Source organism: Atta cephalotes (assembly GCF_000143395.1).
Source record: "Atta cephalotes unplaced genomic scaffold scaffold00030, whole genome shotgun sequence".
In the NCBI taxonomy this organism is placed as follows: domain Eukaryota; kingdom Metazoa; phylum Arthropoda; class Insecta; order Hymenoptera; family Formicidae; genus Atta; species Atta cephalotes.
The window spans coordinates 755,255-771,958 of record NW_012130094.1 but is presented as its reverse complement, the minus strand read 5'-3'; the positions used below and the strand labels follow the sequence as shown (position 1 = coordinate 771,958).

Below are 16,704 nucleotides of genomic sequence, written 5' to 3'. Positions count from 1 at the left end.
TTATAATTTATATAATATATCTCTTTTTCTTCTAGAATTCCTTTGCGGTGATCTTAATTTTTTATGCGATATTTTATTCTTCTTACTATCGTATTGCTCAACCAATGCCATGAGAAACCTGCGCTCAACTTGTACCAATAAAATCCGATTGCCCTTCAGTTATTTCTTTTCTCCATCGTTTAACATTATCGATATTATTTCAATTATACTTTTATCTGTTAATACTTATTAAATATTCTTTTAATTATTGTAGATCACAGACAACTTGTTCTTAATCCATAAAAACAATTCAATTATCTTTTTTTCCCCATAGATTACCGATGTGTATACACTGTGTCTTTCACGGATGTATGTCGTGTATGTATGTAGGTATTGCTCGATGTGTGTATGATTGCATAAATAGCACGAATTCCAGAGACGTAACCGAAATGTCGAGTGATAATTACATGTCTTTTCGGATCTCGCCCAGTTTATTGCCACGTGGAACACCAATATTTTCAAAGATGGAGGCTCCAGATTGTAGATAATCAAATAATTCATATATTTTCAGTAAAGTCTTCTAAGTTTTTCGATACAAACGCTAACTAAATGCTCACGGGCATTTCGAAGTATTACTTGGATACTTCCAGGATTAGAGTTTCCATGCGGCAAACGTTTGGTCGATATCCAGGCGATGTTAACGCTAAAATCATAATGTAGCGTATATAGCTAATTATGTTCACGGCCGACGTTGAGACGATAATAAGACAAGCCGTCCTTTTTAAGCCTGAGAAGTAGCATGAACCTTATTATGACTGATATTTTTATCGAGATTACAATTTATTTTCAACTATTGCGCTCGAAGTATGTCATCCTTGAGGGATGCCCATTAAAACTTGTGTGCAGAACAGTTCAATTTTGTCAAATATACTTAATAACATTAAAATAAGTAAAAAACTATAGTAAACTATACATATTGTTGAAAAAGAAACAATTTAGTGACAATAGGTCTATTCTTTTTAATTATGCTCTTAACACCTGTTTTCTTTTTTCTTAATTTCTTCCTGAAGGAATAGCGTATAATTTGCCTCGTTTGAATGCAGAAAGCGCACCTAAAAACAACAGGCCATATCTCGGATTTTTCTCGAGAAAAGCTCTCCGTTATATATCGAACGTTCCTTCGCCTTGTGCACTTGTATCGATTTAAATGCACATATGTAGCAATTGTAACTCGCGAAGGTACCTACATTTTTTCGTACGTGTCGGTCAGGTACCTGAAAACCGTTAGAATTTGTGCATTTGTGCATGTGGATATCATAGTACATGGACGAGACCGCAACGGGGTGCGGGGGGGGGGGGGGGTGGACACTTGCGAATCGCGCATTTTTTTATTTGCAAAAGCGTGTCGCCAGATAAAAGTGGAACGGACGTGATGTTGTCGGTGTGTTTGATAAAAGTGTCTAACGACGCACGCGAGTGGACGCATCATGATCACACAGCAAGCGAATTACCTGATAATACTCGTAGCGTTTAACGGTATTTAGCTCATAATTTTACTGATAAGTTCTTTAAGTTCATAGCTATATAAACTCGTGACTTTAATATACAGATAGCGCGTGATGCCGCGAGTAGAACCTCGCCACGCGTTGTTTCCTCCTCTGCATTCCCTAGATGGACGTTCCGTTCAGTATCGTTGAGTGAACCAGAGAAAGCGTGTACTCGGTATGCGCTTCGTTGCAAATTTGTATCAATCGTTTTGAGAATGACACGAGTCCAATAACTTTGAGATTCAATCAGTTAATGAGCATAGAGAGAGAGAGAGAGAGAGAGAGAGAGCTGCGAGACAGAAAACATTTATCACTTACGTGTAAGCTTACGTGTAAAAAATAAGCTTCTTTAAAGTCCGCAATTTGCCGCATGGATGAAGACGTACATTCCAAAAATTTACGGCTGGCACAGGCAAATTTATAATCCGCCGTTGAAAATGTATCGCTTATTACATATAAATTTATAACTTAATCATTACACATTTTTCTATAATTCGAGAATAGTGCAGACTTTAATTTCTTTTAAGACTTCCGCCATTTTCAAAGCGATCGATTTATTTTCTCTTTATGTAAAACGATCATCTATCATTGCGGATATCCACCATCGTGGAAAATCATTTAAAAATATACGGTGCATCCTGAATGCTACGTATACGACAGTAAGGACAGATTCTTCGTTTACAAGGATGCGATATACAGGCACGGGATTCGCGAATTGATTTCGGATCGCGAATCGTACTTAGACAAGCTACGAAGAAGGCATCGAGGTAAATCAATTTTGGCGGGCGGTATAACGACTGCGCCACCAACTTCTAAACATTTGCAAGAAATGAAGAACTTTTCTGACGCATACGAGCATCGCACTAAAGATATCGCGTTTAAGAGGGACTGCTGTCTCTCTGGCATGAGTTGCGACAGAGTTATACGCGCGACTTCGCAATTATTGAGCTATTATCGAGTAGGAAAAAGTACGTCGCGAAATATCGTAACTGCAAGTTACGTAGTAGTCGGCGCTTGTAATGGGGACAGATTTTTACAATAGAGAAATGGCAGATTCGTCAAAGGTTTCCTTGAATTACCGTGTAATCGCGTACGAATGTCTCGAAAAAGTACCGAGTTTGCCTCTGGTTCACTCTGTGAATCGCGAGGGTGGATTTTAATCGATCCTGAGACAGAGAGATAACTTGCTCCTCTTCCTCATCCTTCCTCGATTCAAAAAAGCTTCTTCAGCCAACGTCTTTGCTTCTTTACGGACGGCGATGAATTATCGCCTAATGTGGTCTCCACGAGATATTATTCAGACCTTGAAAATGTCGCTTCAAACTGCTGCCGTCGGCCCAGGGGGAGTTGAGATACTCGTCGTCATCGTCTTGTTCAAGTTTCTGAAAGATAAACACAAACATGAAACTTTTCTTTTAATATTTTCTTAAGGAGTATCATCTCGGATTTATTTATTTCGATTCGCTTGAAGTTATACGAGCTTATTTATTGACTTATTTATGAGTTAAATTTAAAAATTAGTTAAATTTAATTATTAGTGAATTTAATTATATTACATTGAAGATTATATGTAACATGAACGTAATCATCTTTTAAGAAACTTTTAAGAAAATCTGCTTTTCTCATTTATATTTACAAAATAAAATATTCATACAATAATATATCTTTAACTGTGCATTTATAATTGCAACATTACAGTATGTTGTCTTTTCAAAATTAGGAATATCAGTTTAGCTTCGTCGTGTATCTTAACTTAGTTCACTCTCCACATTTCGCATATTCAATTCGTAAATTCGAAGTCTCGTTGATATTCCAAATTGCTCATCTATGTGAATAGAGCGTGAATGACCTTAATACCTCGGTTTCTGCAAACTCGTGCAGTATTTGCGAATAGACCGCGAGAATTCGACAAGGTAGGCGAGTTCGCGGGGGTTGTCGCTGGAATCTATAGGAGGACTGAGAAAGCAAAGGGTGAGTTAGGCGAGGCTTGAATGGTTGGGTCAGAATCGATGCTCGCGTCCTTGCTTAATCTCAGCGTGGCCTCTCTCACGCATTCCGCATCAACGTCAAAACCGCAGGTCCACATTTGCGGGGGTTAACTCGCGATTGATTATAAGCACATGTGCGAACTCGTGCCGCACGGAAACGTGCATGCGTCGAGCATATATACTCAGGGAAAGTAGGTGAATTAAACAAAGTAATTTGCTATGTTGGGTATTGGTTGTGTAACACATTTCGAAGCAATGAAATTTCAATCATTCTCAAACAGCATAGAATTTGCAGCAAATATCGCTGCAAAATCTCTGCAGTATTGCTACAATATAATGTTGCAGCAATGTTGCTGCAATTTTTGTGCAACTTTGTGCTGTAAGGATTGAAATCAGATATTAAAAAATCTTATTTACAAGGTTTAATAGCTTTTCTCTAATAATGTTCAAATTTAATTTTTTATAATAATATATGCTAATTTAAAGATTTTTGTAATTATTGACTTTTCAGAAGAGGGATGAAAAGATTATTTAATCTCGATGTGAATACGAAATGATTTTGATATATTGAAAGTAGAAAAGATTTGTGAATTTAATATATCTTCATAGAAAGTTTTTATTGAACAAGTTTTTTCAGAAAGTAGGAGTTTCAAAAGTTATTTTCTTCATCTACTTTCCAATTCACGGAATAATTATAATTCTCTCTCGCTTTCTCATGCTGATAGATGACAGAATAAATTAGGGCGAAGTAGTATAAGTAGCTTTGAATACGTATACTTGCTACTACATCTTCTTGACAAATATAACAAGTCAAATATTGTTGCGCGTGTAGTCCTTTTCAAGAGTAAAATGGATTATTTACGAATGTAGAACGTGCTCGTCCAGTGTTTACTTAAAAATGTTTGCCGATTTATTATCTCCACATCATATACAGAGATCGTTTATGATTTTTTTCTTGAGAAATGTTAGAAAAGTACACTTTTGTGTAGAACTATTACGAAAACAAATTCGCTGTCATCATACAACGGTACTTGCGAAAGTTTCCGCTTGAAAGATGAGACCTGAGGAAATAGGGATGTTTGATCGTTGCTTCTATCGCAGCTAGCCTTTTGAACGGCATGGATGAAATCAAGGATACTTTAGATAGATTACTCTGTATATATGCTGCTGAATGATGGTGGGAGAAGTGGCGACTCGCAGTCTATCGCGCAGTCGTTCGACCTATATCGTCCTGCATCCCGAGTCGCTATTTATAGATAGATGCGCCGGTAGTCTGGTCGAGAGCACTTTCTGCGCCATCATTTTATTACGTCGATAGCGTTTTAAGAAATAAATTGTTTTTATGGAGTTAATCGCGAATTAAAAAGAAAACGTTACTGCAAAAAGTCGAGAAGAGATTTCCATATGGCCCCTGAATCGCGTACTTGTAGCGATTCAGAAATATTCTACTGAATTCGTAGATCAATTTATCTTCCGCAAATGTATCCTATGTCTGTTCTACGCCCACGAAAGCGATATTCGCACATGTTGTATTCTGTCGAGAATCTGATTGTTATATAATTCGGAATTCTCTTCAATCTTATTGGAAGATATATCTGTAGTATATATCGATATATTTCTTTAATGGTTCTGCAGATCGATCATTTAGAATCCACAATTAATTATTATTACGATTAAAGATGTACCAGATCTACAGATTTCTGCAAAAAGTGAATGGAATTGAAAATTTATACTTTCCATATAAAAATGTGTGTCTACTTGTATCGTTACAATTACTTTTTTCCAACAAAAATAATTATCTAACAAAAGTTATTCAATAAAAAATAATATTAAAAAAATTTTTTTAATATTTATACTCTAATAGAAATGTATGGAAATGTATTATAAAATAGTGACATAAATCAAATAATGACTCAATTTTTTAATATACATTTATCAGATTAAGCCTTTTTCCTATAATAAAAAACTTTTTATTATAGGAAATGACTTTGACATTTTCTATTTATATTTACCACAAAAATTTATATATAAAATAATTACATATTAATAATTACATTAATATCAAGAAAAAAATAACGAAAATAGTAATGACTCGTTAGTTTTTGTATAACAATAACGAGATACCTTTTGTAAATCAATAACGAGTTACTTTCATAAAGTAACTTTGCCAACTTTGTTATATGCATATAAAACAGTTCAACAAGATCAATATTTTTATCTAATAATACAATTTTATAGTTTAAATAAAATTTTTCTCGTTTAATCTTAAATATCTCTTCGATATAACTTACTTGACTTTTCTTTTTCAATTCTTTTTTAGTATTTGTTTATTATTGCTTATATTGTTTTGATTAATAAAAACAATGCTTGATATTGTTATATTCTTTAATGTCTGGTATTTTGATTTTAAAAAATTATTTATAATATATTCATTTTTATGAAAGTTATAAGCAATATTGATTTGGGCTTGCTATACTTAAATAAGTATTGTTCCCGTGTGGCGATTAATTAATTATTTTTTAAAAACATGTCTCTCTACTTTTTATTGAAATTATTTTTTATCTAGATTCTAAATCATTGCTAAACTTTTTATATTATTTTTATAAATATGATAAATATGATATAGAAAAATCGGTAATTTTTTTATAATTTTTCATTTTACTAAAAATGAAATATGTGTATCCTTAATCTCGATTAAAGTCGTGCCGGAATAACATACTTCGATTACGACTATCACGAGATCAAATTATTATTAAGAATATACGTAATCTGATATATTTTTACGTACAATATATTTGACATTTTTTCGAGCCATATTTATTAGCATGAAACATGGGAGTATGAAGTATTCCATTCATGACAAATAAAATGGTCATTGTATTGATTGCTTATTTGTCACTTAAGAGGTGTACGTTCTAACGAACGTCTTTACGTACAATGTTCTCAGAATGTTAATATTTGTAAAATTTACCGACCTGTTATTATTAAACGATACGTTTCCATAATTGAATAGATATATGAATATTTCGAGTTGTTTGTGAACAACTTGTCACGCCAATTCGATTGCTCACAACCGATCAATTTTATATAGAACAGAGGAACGCTTGTTCAAGTGGATTATCGAACACCTTCGGTATACCGCAAACCACAAAGGAAATTGACTGAATACTAGTATGGTAACGTTATACTTGAACGTGCGGACTGCGAAACGACATTTATACACTATCTCTATAATGAGTCGTTCATTCAGACGACTTTATGTCTGGGGTGAAATTATTGTATCTGAGTTAAGCACTTAGACGGAGGAAGTTAACTCTTACAACATAAATACTTATCTGTGATTATGAAGCAGAGATAAGTAAACGAACGAGAAGAGAGTTCCATTTTATTCTAAATTGTGTCTCTGAAAATTTATTTACTTTTTACATTACTCATTTTATATATATTTTACAGATACATTTATGCGGAAGGAAGAACGCGGTAGCTTTTCCGGCTCAAACAGTATTATTATTAGGTATGGGAAAAAGTTCGTGGCGTTTTTCCCGTTAGATGGCATTAAAAAAACGCCACGAACTTTTTCCCACACCTAATATTACTTTTAGAAAATAACTCTTAAGTCGTCGACAATTGTGGTTAAACCGATTATACCTATTGATGCTTACAATTAGAAAATCTTTTCGAAGCCATACAGAAGACCTACAAAGATGCTTAAAAGCGAACGACAGTCAACAAGTAAGATAGCGAAGCTGGATAGCCTCTTTATGTTGACCCGTTCTCAAATTCAATCGATACCACGAGATTTTCGAAATGGTGCTTACCCCTGAACGGAGAGCGAGTTAGGAATTCCGTCAAGACTTTCCCTGCTGATGTCGTCGGCCATTGCGACCTTGAGTTGGTGCCCGAAGCTCGCCAAATCTTCCCTGAAAGCTTCACTTCCGGGCGTCAATGCACCGCTAGTGGGTGGCAAGGGTGTATCGGCGCCTTCTCCTTCTTCCCCTTCTTCACCCTCTTCACCACCTACGAGGACTACCTCGTCTTCGTTGTAGATCTTGAAGTAGGCGATAGTGAGGTATATCACCGAGATTATGAAAGATGGTATCGGAATCGCCATCGCGTACACAAGATTCATATACACCTAAGGAAGTGTTTCAAACATGTGACTAGAACTTGGCGGAAATTAATACACATCCAGAGTTCTTTTATCCACATATCAATAAAGTTTTGTGGAAAAAATCCCACGAACGAATTTCGACTAAAAGATTAACTTAATTACAAATATTTTGTAATCTATTACTCACTACAAAATACATGAAAAAAATTAATTGATACAAATTTCAGAAATATATTATGTAAATAAATATTATTTCTGAATAATAATGGGACAAATAATGTAATAATGTAATAATGGGACAAGTAATTAAACGTTATTTTTCAATTAAACAATATTAAGTAAAAATCGACTGAGACATGTTCAACACAATTAAACGAAGAAAACCAAGATGAATCTTGATATCTAATAATATTTTTTTGTGAATTTTACAATTTCTAGTTTAAATAAGTCTAATTAAATAAATTATTTATTATTATTATTATCATCATCATCATCATCATTCATCATCATCATCATCATCATCATCATCATCATCATCATCATCATCATCATTGTTGTTGTTATTATTGTTCTTGTTGTTATATCATATGCTTTGTTAGTTGAATTGATAAAACATTCGCATGGAATGAGGGAGATTCAGGTTTGAATTCCAGCTCGAGATGAATTCTTTAGTATTTTGAAGATACTTTTAAAAATGTTTTAAAGATGCTAGTAGATTAGTAATATTAAATTGTTCATCACTTTATTTATATAATGTTACATAATCAGTTTCAATTTAGAGTTTTTGTATCTATTTTTTGTATCTCAAACTGATAAATAATTAGCAGTTTCCTTAATCCGATTTTTGTTTCACAAAATTTTCTGTTGAACTTATTTTACTGAATTTTAATATATACAAAATTTTTAGGTTGCTGATTACAAATATGAAGTTAAAATTAAAATAAATAAAATAGCGAATTCAATATAGCAATTAAATTAAAAAAAAAATTATTCTTCAAAATGTTATCGACGTAATAAGTGATGTTTTTATTACAACCTTCATAAAAATTTTTTTATCTCTAATAATTCTTAAAATATAATTTAAAAAAGAAGAAAAATCGTTTTATTTGTAAACGAGCAATATTACTCTTTAAAACTTTTTTTGTCTCAATAATTTCTATATTCCAATCATGTGTACATAAAATTTCATTAAAATTATAAAATTCAACATTTTTCTTAACCATTTCTTGATTATCATTGGATTTATCATTTAAAATTTTACAATTATGAATGCAAATTTGAAATTAGTGATTTCAAAAACATCTATATAGAAATTTTTAAGATTATTATCATTTTCATTGCATTTTCTAGTATTTTTTTTGCATTTTTTTTTAAATTGTCAAATTTGACTCATCTTTTGTTTATAACTTATTGTTAATGCAAAATCATTACATATTTATTCATGTGTACATATACAAGTCTTAGAGATATAAGCATACCAAACTTACAAATCAATTATGAAATACGTATAAAAATAAAAAAATTTTGAAGAGATAAATATTTTATTATATGCAACAAAGATTTAAAAATTGGAAATTGTAAAATTAAAAAATATTAGGTACAATCCCCTCCTGCTCTTCCCAAGACCTATCTTGATCAAATATGGCCTTCTTCATTTAATTGTATTTTCCATTCAATTTGTAAGAATAAATTGTAAAAACGTTACACGATATCACTATGAAAATATCATTGCTAAGATATCATTGCCATCTTGATCTTATAAAGTGACTTTTTTATAAATTCGACGGAAGAATACCCCTGAGAAAGCTGTGTTATTCGCGCCACGTGATCCTATTTCTTCCTGTCATCCATTCGTTCGAAGGATTGGCACTCGTGCAGCATCGAGAGTACGGCGGCGAGCTTTTCCGGGAACGCCGATGTTATCGGCGGTTTATAATAGCACGCCGGCCGCACACTTGTGGAAATTGGATTTCTGCGCGCTAGGAGAAATTTTCTTTTCTTCCGAGCGGCGCATCGCACGCCGCGATGGCTTCCGTCTTTGTCATCGGCCGCCTATTCAACCGCTTGAAATGCATTGTCCGTTCCTTGTAAATGGTCGCATTTCCGTCACCGTTAACGCTATTTCGTCGTGCCCCACGCTCGAAAAATCTCTCTTCCGTTTTCTTATCCGCTTGCAATCTTTCGCATGTAATTTTATTGAATTAAATTTTAAAATACGGAAGATACGAGTAAATACAGAAAAATTTTTCTTATGCCGATTGTCTAAAAAAATATGAAAATCATGCATTTAAATTCAATAAAAATTAGATCAATACAGTAGATGAGAGATCAATAAAGACATAAATTCCGAATAGAAATAAATGAGACTGAGGCCAGTATTCATAATCAGATTTTATATTTAAAACTGTCTTAAGTCTTAAGAAGTTATGAATCAATCAAAGAGTTTCTTAAGACATTACTTAAGACTTGAAATAAGAACGGACTATGAATATCGCTCTTAGCATAAAATTATGATTAATCCGGGAATAGTCATCACCTGATGTATTTTTACGTACACAATTAATCTTGGGTTTTTATACTCCCAATTAAAATTATTATTAATCCTCCAATCAGAACATATTATGATAATAAAACATTATTATGATTAATAAAACGACGTCAAAAATTATAAAAAAATGATCATTAAAAATTATCACTTTTTAATCATTTATTCGACTTGTTCTATTTAATCTGGATCTAGTATATATATATATATATATATATATATAGATTCGGATTTTTTCTTTCTTCTAACTGCTTGTGAAAAATAGTTTATAACAAATATTTTTCACAAGTTTATATAATTTTAATACAATCTTATTTCTCAAATTTTTACCTTTAAAATAAAGGAAAAATCATTCAATTACGTTAACTTTAAGTAAAGAAACATTAATTTAAAGTACAACAGATTCGCGAATATCAGTTAAAGAAATTTTAGTGCGAATATAGATTATGATTAACAGCTGTTAATAACCCATTGTATATTATCGATTATTTTTCGATTCATTAGTATTTGAAAATCTTATAGATATGATCACAATTTTTGAAAAAAATAAATAGGAATTAAACATAATAAGTATATTAAATAATTTATTATGACAGTATTTCTAAAAAATAAAAATTTTAATATAATATAATGCATTTTTATTTTAATATAATGCATTTTTGTTGCAGTTTTTTTAATGGAATTGCATATTTAAAATAAAGATTTGTAAAGAATAGTTATTAAAAAATATACAAGTTAGTGTTTTACAACAATTGACATTTTTTTCGCCACTGAGGTGTAAAAATATCTTGGGTGATTATTCCTGGATTAAAGTGACAATCAAGAGAATAACTCTCGGGAGAATAACGCCGTGTTTTAACCGATTCCGCAGGAATTCATTACCGTGATTCATTTAATTACTTCATACGAAACAGTTTCTGTCGTATATTACACTCTATACTTTCGATAGGCAGTCGCAGTATTGATTCTCAAGTGCGCGGCTCGTCCCAATGTAAACTCGGGCAAAAGTCATACAGCACTTTTGCGTGATTCGCACATATCGTTACGGGGTATAATCCGGTTACCGGGTTATAATATGGAGGCTAAAGCCATTCTAGTCTAGACGGATGCCATCGCGTTTCGAAAGAATTTGTACATCCTGGATTTAAGATTGAAAATAGACACGATAAGAAAGTTCACACATGGAAAATATACAATAACGTCAGAGACCTGCCACATGTCGAGGTCGCTGATGACTATCCCGGGATCCACTTTCGAGTAGTAACAGCTAAAGTTCTGCCCTATGTTGGCGTACTGCCGGTAGAAAATACTGCAATTCAGCATTGGAGGGTATCCACAGCCTTTTACGTTGGGGAACAGCTTGGCCCCGGTGAAGTACCACACGGAGTCGTTGCCCATGAGACCTGCGAACTTCCCCTCGTTATTGTTCGGCGACGGGGATACTTTTCAGCAAGACAACCGGAAGAACAAACCAGACGGGGACAAAGAGCATGTATAATGACTTTTATACATACAATACGCTTTCATATTCAGTGATGAATCGCTAAAGTTTTACCGGAGAAAACTTATCTTTTCCGCGAATCGGCGAATGTCACAACAATTTTAGTTCTCTATTGGCTTCGTTAAACCGCGCCTGTTTCTAGCCGTTTTTAGTTAACCGGAATAATTCATCACAATAAAAATTTTTTATTTAATAATGATTATAAAATCGTGATAAAAATACTTATTAATAATATAATTATTGAAAAGTAATATCAGATGTTTTGAAATATCGCTTTTATTCCAACATTTCTATTATTTCTGTTGGTTCTTTAACTGGATAACGGAAAGGGATTTTATAATTTCATATTTCCCATGTTAAATTATAAACGTTTCTGATGCACATGTGCAATATCAATTACACGAATAAATAACAAGCTCTTCCTTTTGCTTATAATAATTACGCTCTTTCAAAAAACAAATATGGATGGAACAGATTTAGATAATAGAGAAAGGATTAAATGTAAATCCCTCAGTGATATTACTTTGTACCTGTAGGGAAAGATTTCGGCAGTCCGTTCTCATCACCCATAGCAAAATTCTCGTCGAGATCCTCGATGTACTCGCCTAAGGAACGCTCGTAACGAGGCATCCGCTTGTTCTCTTCGTCATCCTCGACACCTCCTACCGCTCTGCCTCCCCCGTCCGCCCCATCGGACGTGTTATCCGGTAGTTTATAATTGACGCGTATTTGCGTGCAATCGTACAGTTCCTTAGTACAACCCTCTCTACAGGATGTCCATGAGCAATTGCTCGTACCTGGACTCAACGGTCGGATCATTTATGAAAATTTGCGCGGCCGCGAAATATAATCCAAGCATAACATACAGAACATTCGCGCGTGAATAAATAACGAGAATGAAGGACATTCGAATACACATTTACATACATACACTAAATCGTTAGAATGAATGAAAGCGTGAGACAGCAGATTAAAAAGATGATGATTACATGAAGACAGCGCAGGAATAATTCTTTATGAAAATTACGAGGCTGAAGCTTAAAGCTCGCAACTGTGATTTAACAAGCATTATTTTGAATTATATATAATTCATTGAAGAATTTATGAATCGTTAATTTATTTCAGTTTCTGAAAAATCATCCGCCGTCCGACGTGACATTTAAATGAAAAAATATCACAGTTGCCATTCAAATATACGGTCAACGTGACACAAATAGGCATACATAATGCGAAAGAATAAACCATCGTATGAAATAAATACAGGAAACGTGCATATACCAAAGGCGATTACGACGAAAGGAGAGACTGTTGGAGAACCATCAGAAAAAGTGTTTTGCATGATGTAAGTTGGGAATTGTTGGGCACGGAATTGTTGATTCGAGATTGGTGCTCAATCGTGAAGAACACCTGCACTCTATTGACGTGAAGAGAAGAAAATTCAAGTGACGAAGAAGAAACGAGGAGACTCGAATGAGTATAAGCCGGGGCTACCAAGAGCACAAAGACACCAGTTGCGTCAATCTTATCACAACTGGTTGCGGCCTCTCTTGTGAGGCACTAATCATGATCGAATCTTTCTCATATTTTTATCATATCTTTATATTTTTCATTTGTAAATCGATCCCGCAAATATTATTTAACGATAATTAAAGTCGCTGATTCTTCCCCCCCCCTCTCTCTCTTTCTCTCTCTCTCTTTCTCTCTTTCTGATTTTATTTGAAAAAAAAACGAAGAATCAAGTTCCAATGGGCTACTAATATTTCGTGCATATGTATTACAGTGCATAGATATTACATATTCTATTACGATTTGAAAGAAGTTATCTGAATTATGTAAAGAAATGTTATATTTCCTGTTTTTTAAATGTACCTATTAATGACTTTGGTATTTCGGTATTCGTCTAATAGCAAATAAAAATTTATAGGATAGTATTAAACTTTTATGTTTACATACTTACATATGCGAAAATGGATGATTCGACATGAATAAAGGTAGATGTGTCATTGGGAAATAAAACATTCATAAGTTTTTTGTTACAATCTCCGTAGAATTTATCGTTATTCAGAGCGAGTTAGGAAAGAGTTTGGAAATTTTGGAGTTTTGGAAGTGAGAAAAGAAGACGAAGCAATTATGATAGAATGACATTCTTCGACGTTTGCTGTTACAATGAAAGCATAATTACTTTCATAATTGTTATCCATGTGCTAATTTTCCTTCATTAATAAGAGGTGGATTGCTGTTTTATGCCAACTAAATAAATCATGATATGATAAATATTAAATTAAACGCGGAAAATGTCAGCTGTCTTGTAAAGGACGTTCTTCGTCACTTTTTGTTTGGTCTGGAAATAGTCTTTCCAATCATTCATAAAATTCGTATTTTGATGCTGACCTATTTTCGTAAATGATAATTTACGTCAGTTCTTGATGTTCGTTTATCATCATTTGTCACTTTCTGTCACTTTTATAAAATATAATAATATATGATTTCTAATTTTTTTTTAAAGAACTTTGCTTTTTTATATACCGTAAACAATTGTTTTACAACATTTTGTTTTACAACATTTATAATATGTCTCTTTTATAATGAAATTAATGCTCGTTTTCAATATGTGTACATATATTAACTTGAATCTCGGTTCATCTTACTCTTCTTTTATTTCTAATTCTTAGAACTATGAAAAAAGATGAAAAATTAATTGAAGCGAGATTAAAGTTAAAGTACATTGGTAGAAACAAACATAAATATGATTTTTTAAACACGATTCTTTCTGCGACTTTAAAAGATATCTTTCATCACATACGAACGCAAAATGAAATGTACGTTCATACCAACAAACATACATGCTTGGACATAGAAACAGAGAAATGTAAAGGACTTAATTGCGCGCGAAGGAAGAACCTCAGAAGACCGAAGAATAGAGAAATTCACAGTACATAGCATGCAACGAGGAGCGACAACAAGAGCGAACAGATGAGATATGGTGTCGATTTTTCACCTCTTCTGGATTCAACATCAATGGTGACACACTCGGCGGGTCGAGTTTCGAACTGCATGAAGATGGTAGTGAAGGCAGGGTCGATAACGAAGGGGACCAAGAAGAGGAAGGCGAAGAGGCTGAAGGTGCTGAGGAGGATGAAGAACGCGGTCGTGTAAAACAGCAGCTTCTGCAAGAACGTCTGCTTCTCCTTTTCGTCCGCCATCTCGGAGAACAAACGGCAGTGCTGGTTTCGTGCTGGATACTCCTAAGCGACGTCGTCGCCGTCGTCGCCGTCGTTGTCGTCGTCGTCGTCGTCGTCGTCGTCGTCGTCGTCGTCGTCGTCGTCGTCGTCGTCGTCGTCGTCCTCGGCGTGCTTGCTGCTCGTCGTCAGACGTCGGACGTCGAAGAGACGGAACGATCTACAGACAATTTGTGGGTATTTGTCCTCTATTCCGTTTAGAATCGCGAGTCGAATTTTCTTTGTGCGCGCGCTCCGGAATCACGGAGTCACTCTCCGAGAGATGATTTCATCTTTTATGGAGATTCCCGGGGATTACAGTAAGCGCTGAAATATTTCCGTTAAATATAAGGTTCTTTCGTACATTTCGTTACATTTATGTAACGAGCGCCATTTATCTTGATCACCCTGAAGTATCAATTAAACAACTTTTTTATCTTCTTTTGTGACGTACATTCGGTCGAGTGATTAAAGAGTGTAATTTTTTATATTATCTAGAAGTTGTATGATGTTGGTTCACAATCTATTTTATCCTTTAGCAAACTAGGGACATGTGTATAAGGCCAGTAAATGGCAGTGGAGATAGGTGAAATCAATACAATTATCGACGATGAATCTAATATTTTTTTATCGTATTCATCTCAGCTTGCAGTAATCTTTTTCTTCTTCATAAAAAATTAACAATATTTTCAAAAATTAACAATATCTAGCTCTTGCTCTAAAGATTCGTCTTGTTTAAAATAAAAATGATAAAATTAAGCATTATGGAGTTCATGATTTTAATTTCTCACAGTGTAATGACCTCATAGAATACTTTTAATTTCAATGTAAATTGATGTAGGTTATTGCAGGAAACAAAGTGTCAGACAATCACGTATTTCCAACTTGGTCTATGGCACTATCGGCACAATGACAAGATCGTTCGATTCTCGTTATAGATAAATAAGACGGACAATACCTATTAACGTTGTATAACTCGGTTTTGTCATTGAATTCTTCGAGGAATTCTTGCAAAGAAAATATTTTGGTTTTGTAATAAATGTTTTATTATTAAATTTTATTAATGTATTTTATATCCGATTTTTATATTTGTAAAATTGCAATGAGGATTAAAAAGAGAAACATGGAATCTGTTTATTACAATATTTGAAGTTTTTGAGCATCAAATTAAGTTGACTTCTTAAGTTTCTCATCAAAAGGCAATTCGTGGACTTTTTCGCCGAAAATTTCTGATGTTCCTAAACAGAAATGAAATGATCGTTCTCAGAATTGATCCTGACTTTCAGTTTCGAAATATTGCCCTGTATATTATTGGATTTTATTTATATGGATTACCGTCACGCATACACATTGCACGAGAGTCGATAAAGATAAAATTTATGCGGAGTTTTAAGGAGTTTATGTGAGTACACTTAATCGTGGGAATTTAACTTTAAGCGAAAAGATTAAAGAGACTTTATATCGTGTCCTTCGTGTTTAAAAATAATCATTTATGCTCACACACCCTTTGTGTTAAAAAAATTAATTAATGTAAGGAAAAAATAAATTATTTATATATCCTAAAACTAAAAACTAAAAAAATCGTTTTATACATCTCAATAAATTGATTAAAAGAATAAAATAAAATTTTTTACATTACTAATAATAATCTGTTATTTGTCTATAAAAAATAATGCTTAATTTCTACTGTTTATTGAATTTTTAATTTAATTGCCAATTTGCGATATGTAACTATAAGATCTAATAATTCCTTTACTCGAATATATAAATTTATATATGTATAAATATATATATATATATATATATATATATATA

At 33.2% G+C, this 16,704-nt stretch overlaps 1 protein-coding gene across 1 annotated transcript; it reads right to left on the bottom strand.

The window, feature by feature from the left end:
- Positions 1–2,844: 2,844 nt before the first annotated feature.
- LOC105620840 (protein tipE) lies at positions 2,845–14,874 on the bottom strand. The gene is made up of 5 exons (XM_012202316.1): positions 14,670–14,874; positions 12,202–12,468; positions 11,380–11,573; positions 7,333–7,649; positions 2,845–2,908 (listed from the first exon to the last, which is right to left on the bottom strand). The coding sequence occupies exons 1-5, from the start codon at positions 14,872–14,874 to the stop codon at positions 2,845–2,847; spliced, it is 1,047 nt and encodes a 348-aa protein (XP_012057706.1).
- Between the last annotated feature and the right edge of the window lie 1,830 nt (positions 14,875–16,704).

What these genes read in the sequence shown, in the direction of transcription:
- LOC105620840 (XM_012202316.1), bottom strand. Translation starts at nt 14,874, where the DNA reads ATGGCGGACGAAAAGGAGAAGCAGACGTTCTTGCAGAAGCTGCTGTTT. An exon ending in GCGACCTCGACATGTGGCAG is followed by an intron (nt 7,650 to 11,379) that starts GTCTCTGACGTT and finishes ACACTTCCTTAG; the next exon opens with GTGTATATGAATCTTGTGTA. An exon ending in AACTCGCTCTCCGTTCAGGG is followed by an intron (nt 2,909 to 7,332) that starts GTAAGCACCATT and finishes TTTATCTTTCAG; the next exon opens with AAACTTGAACAAGACGATGA.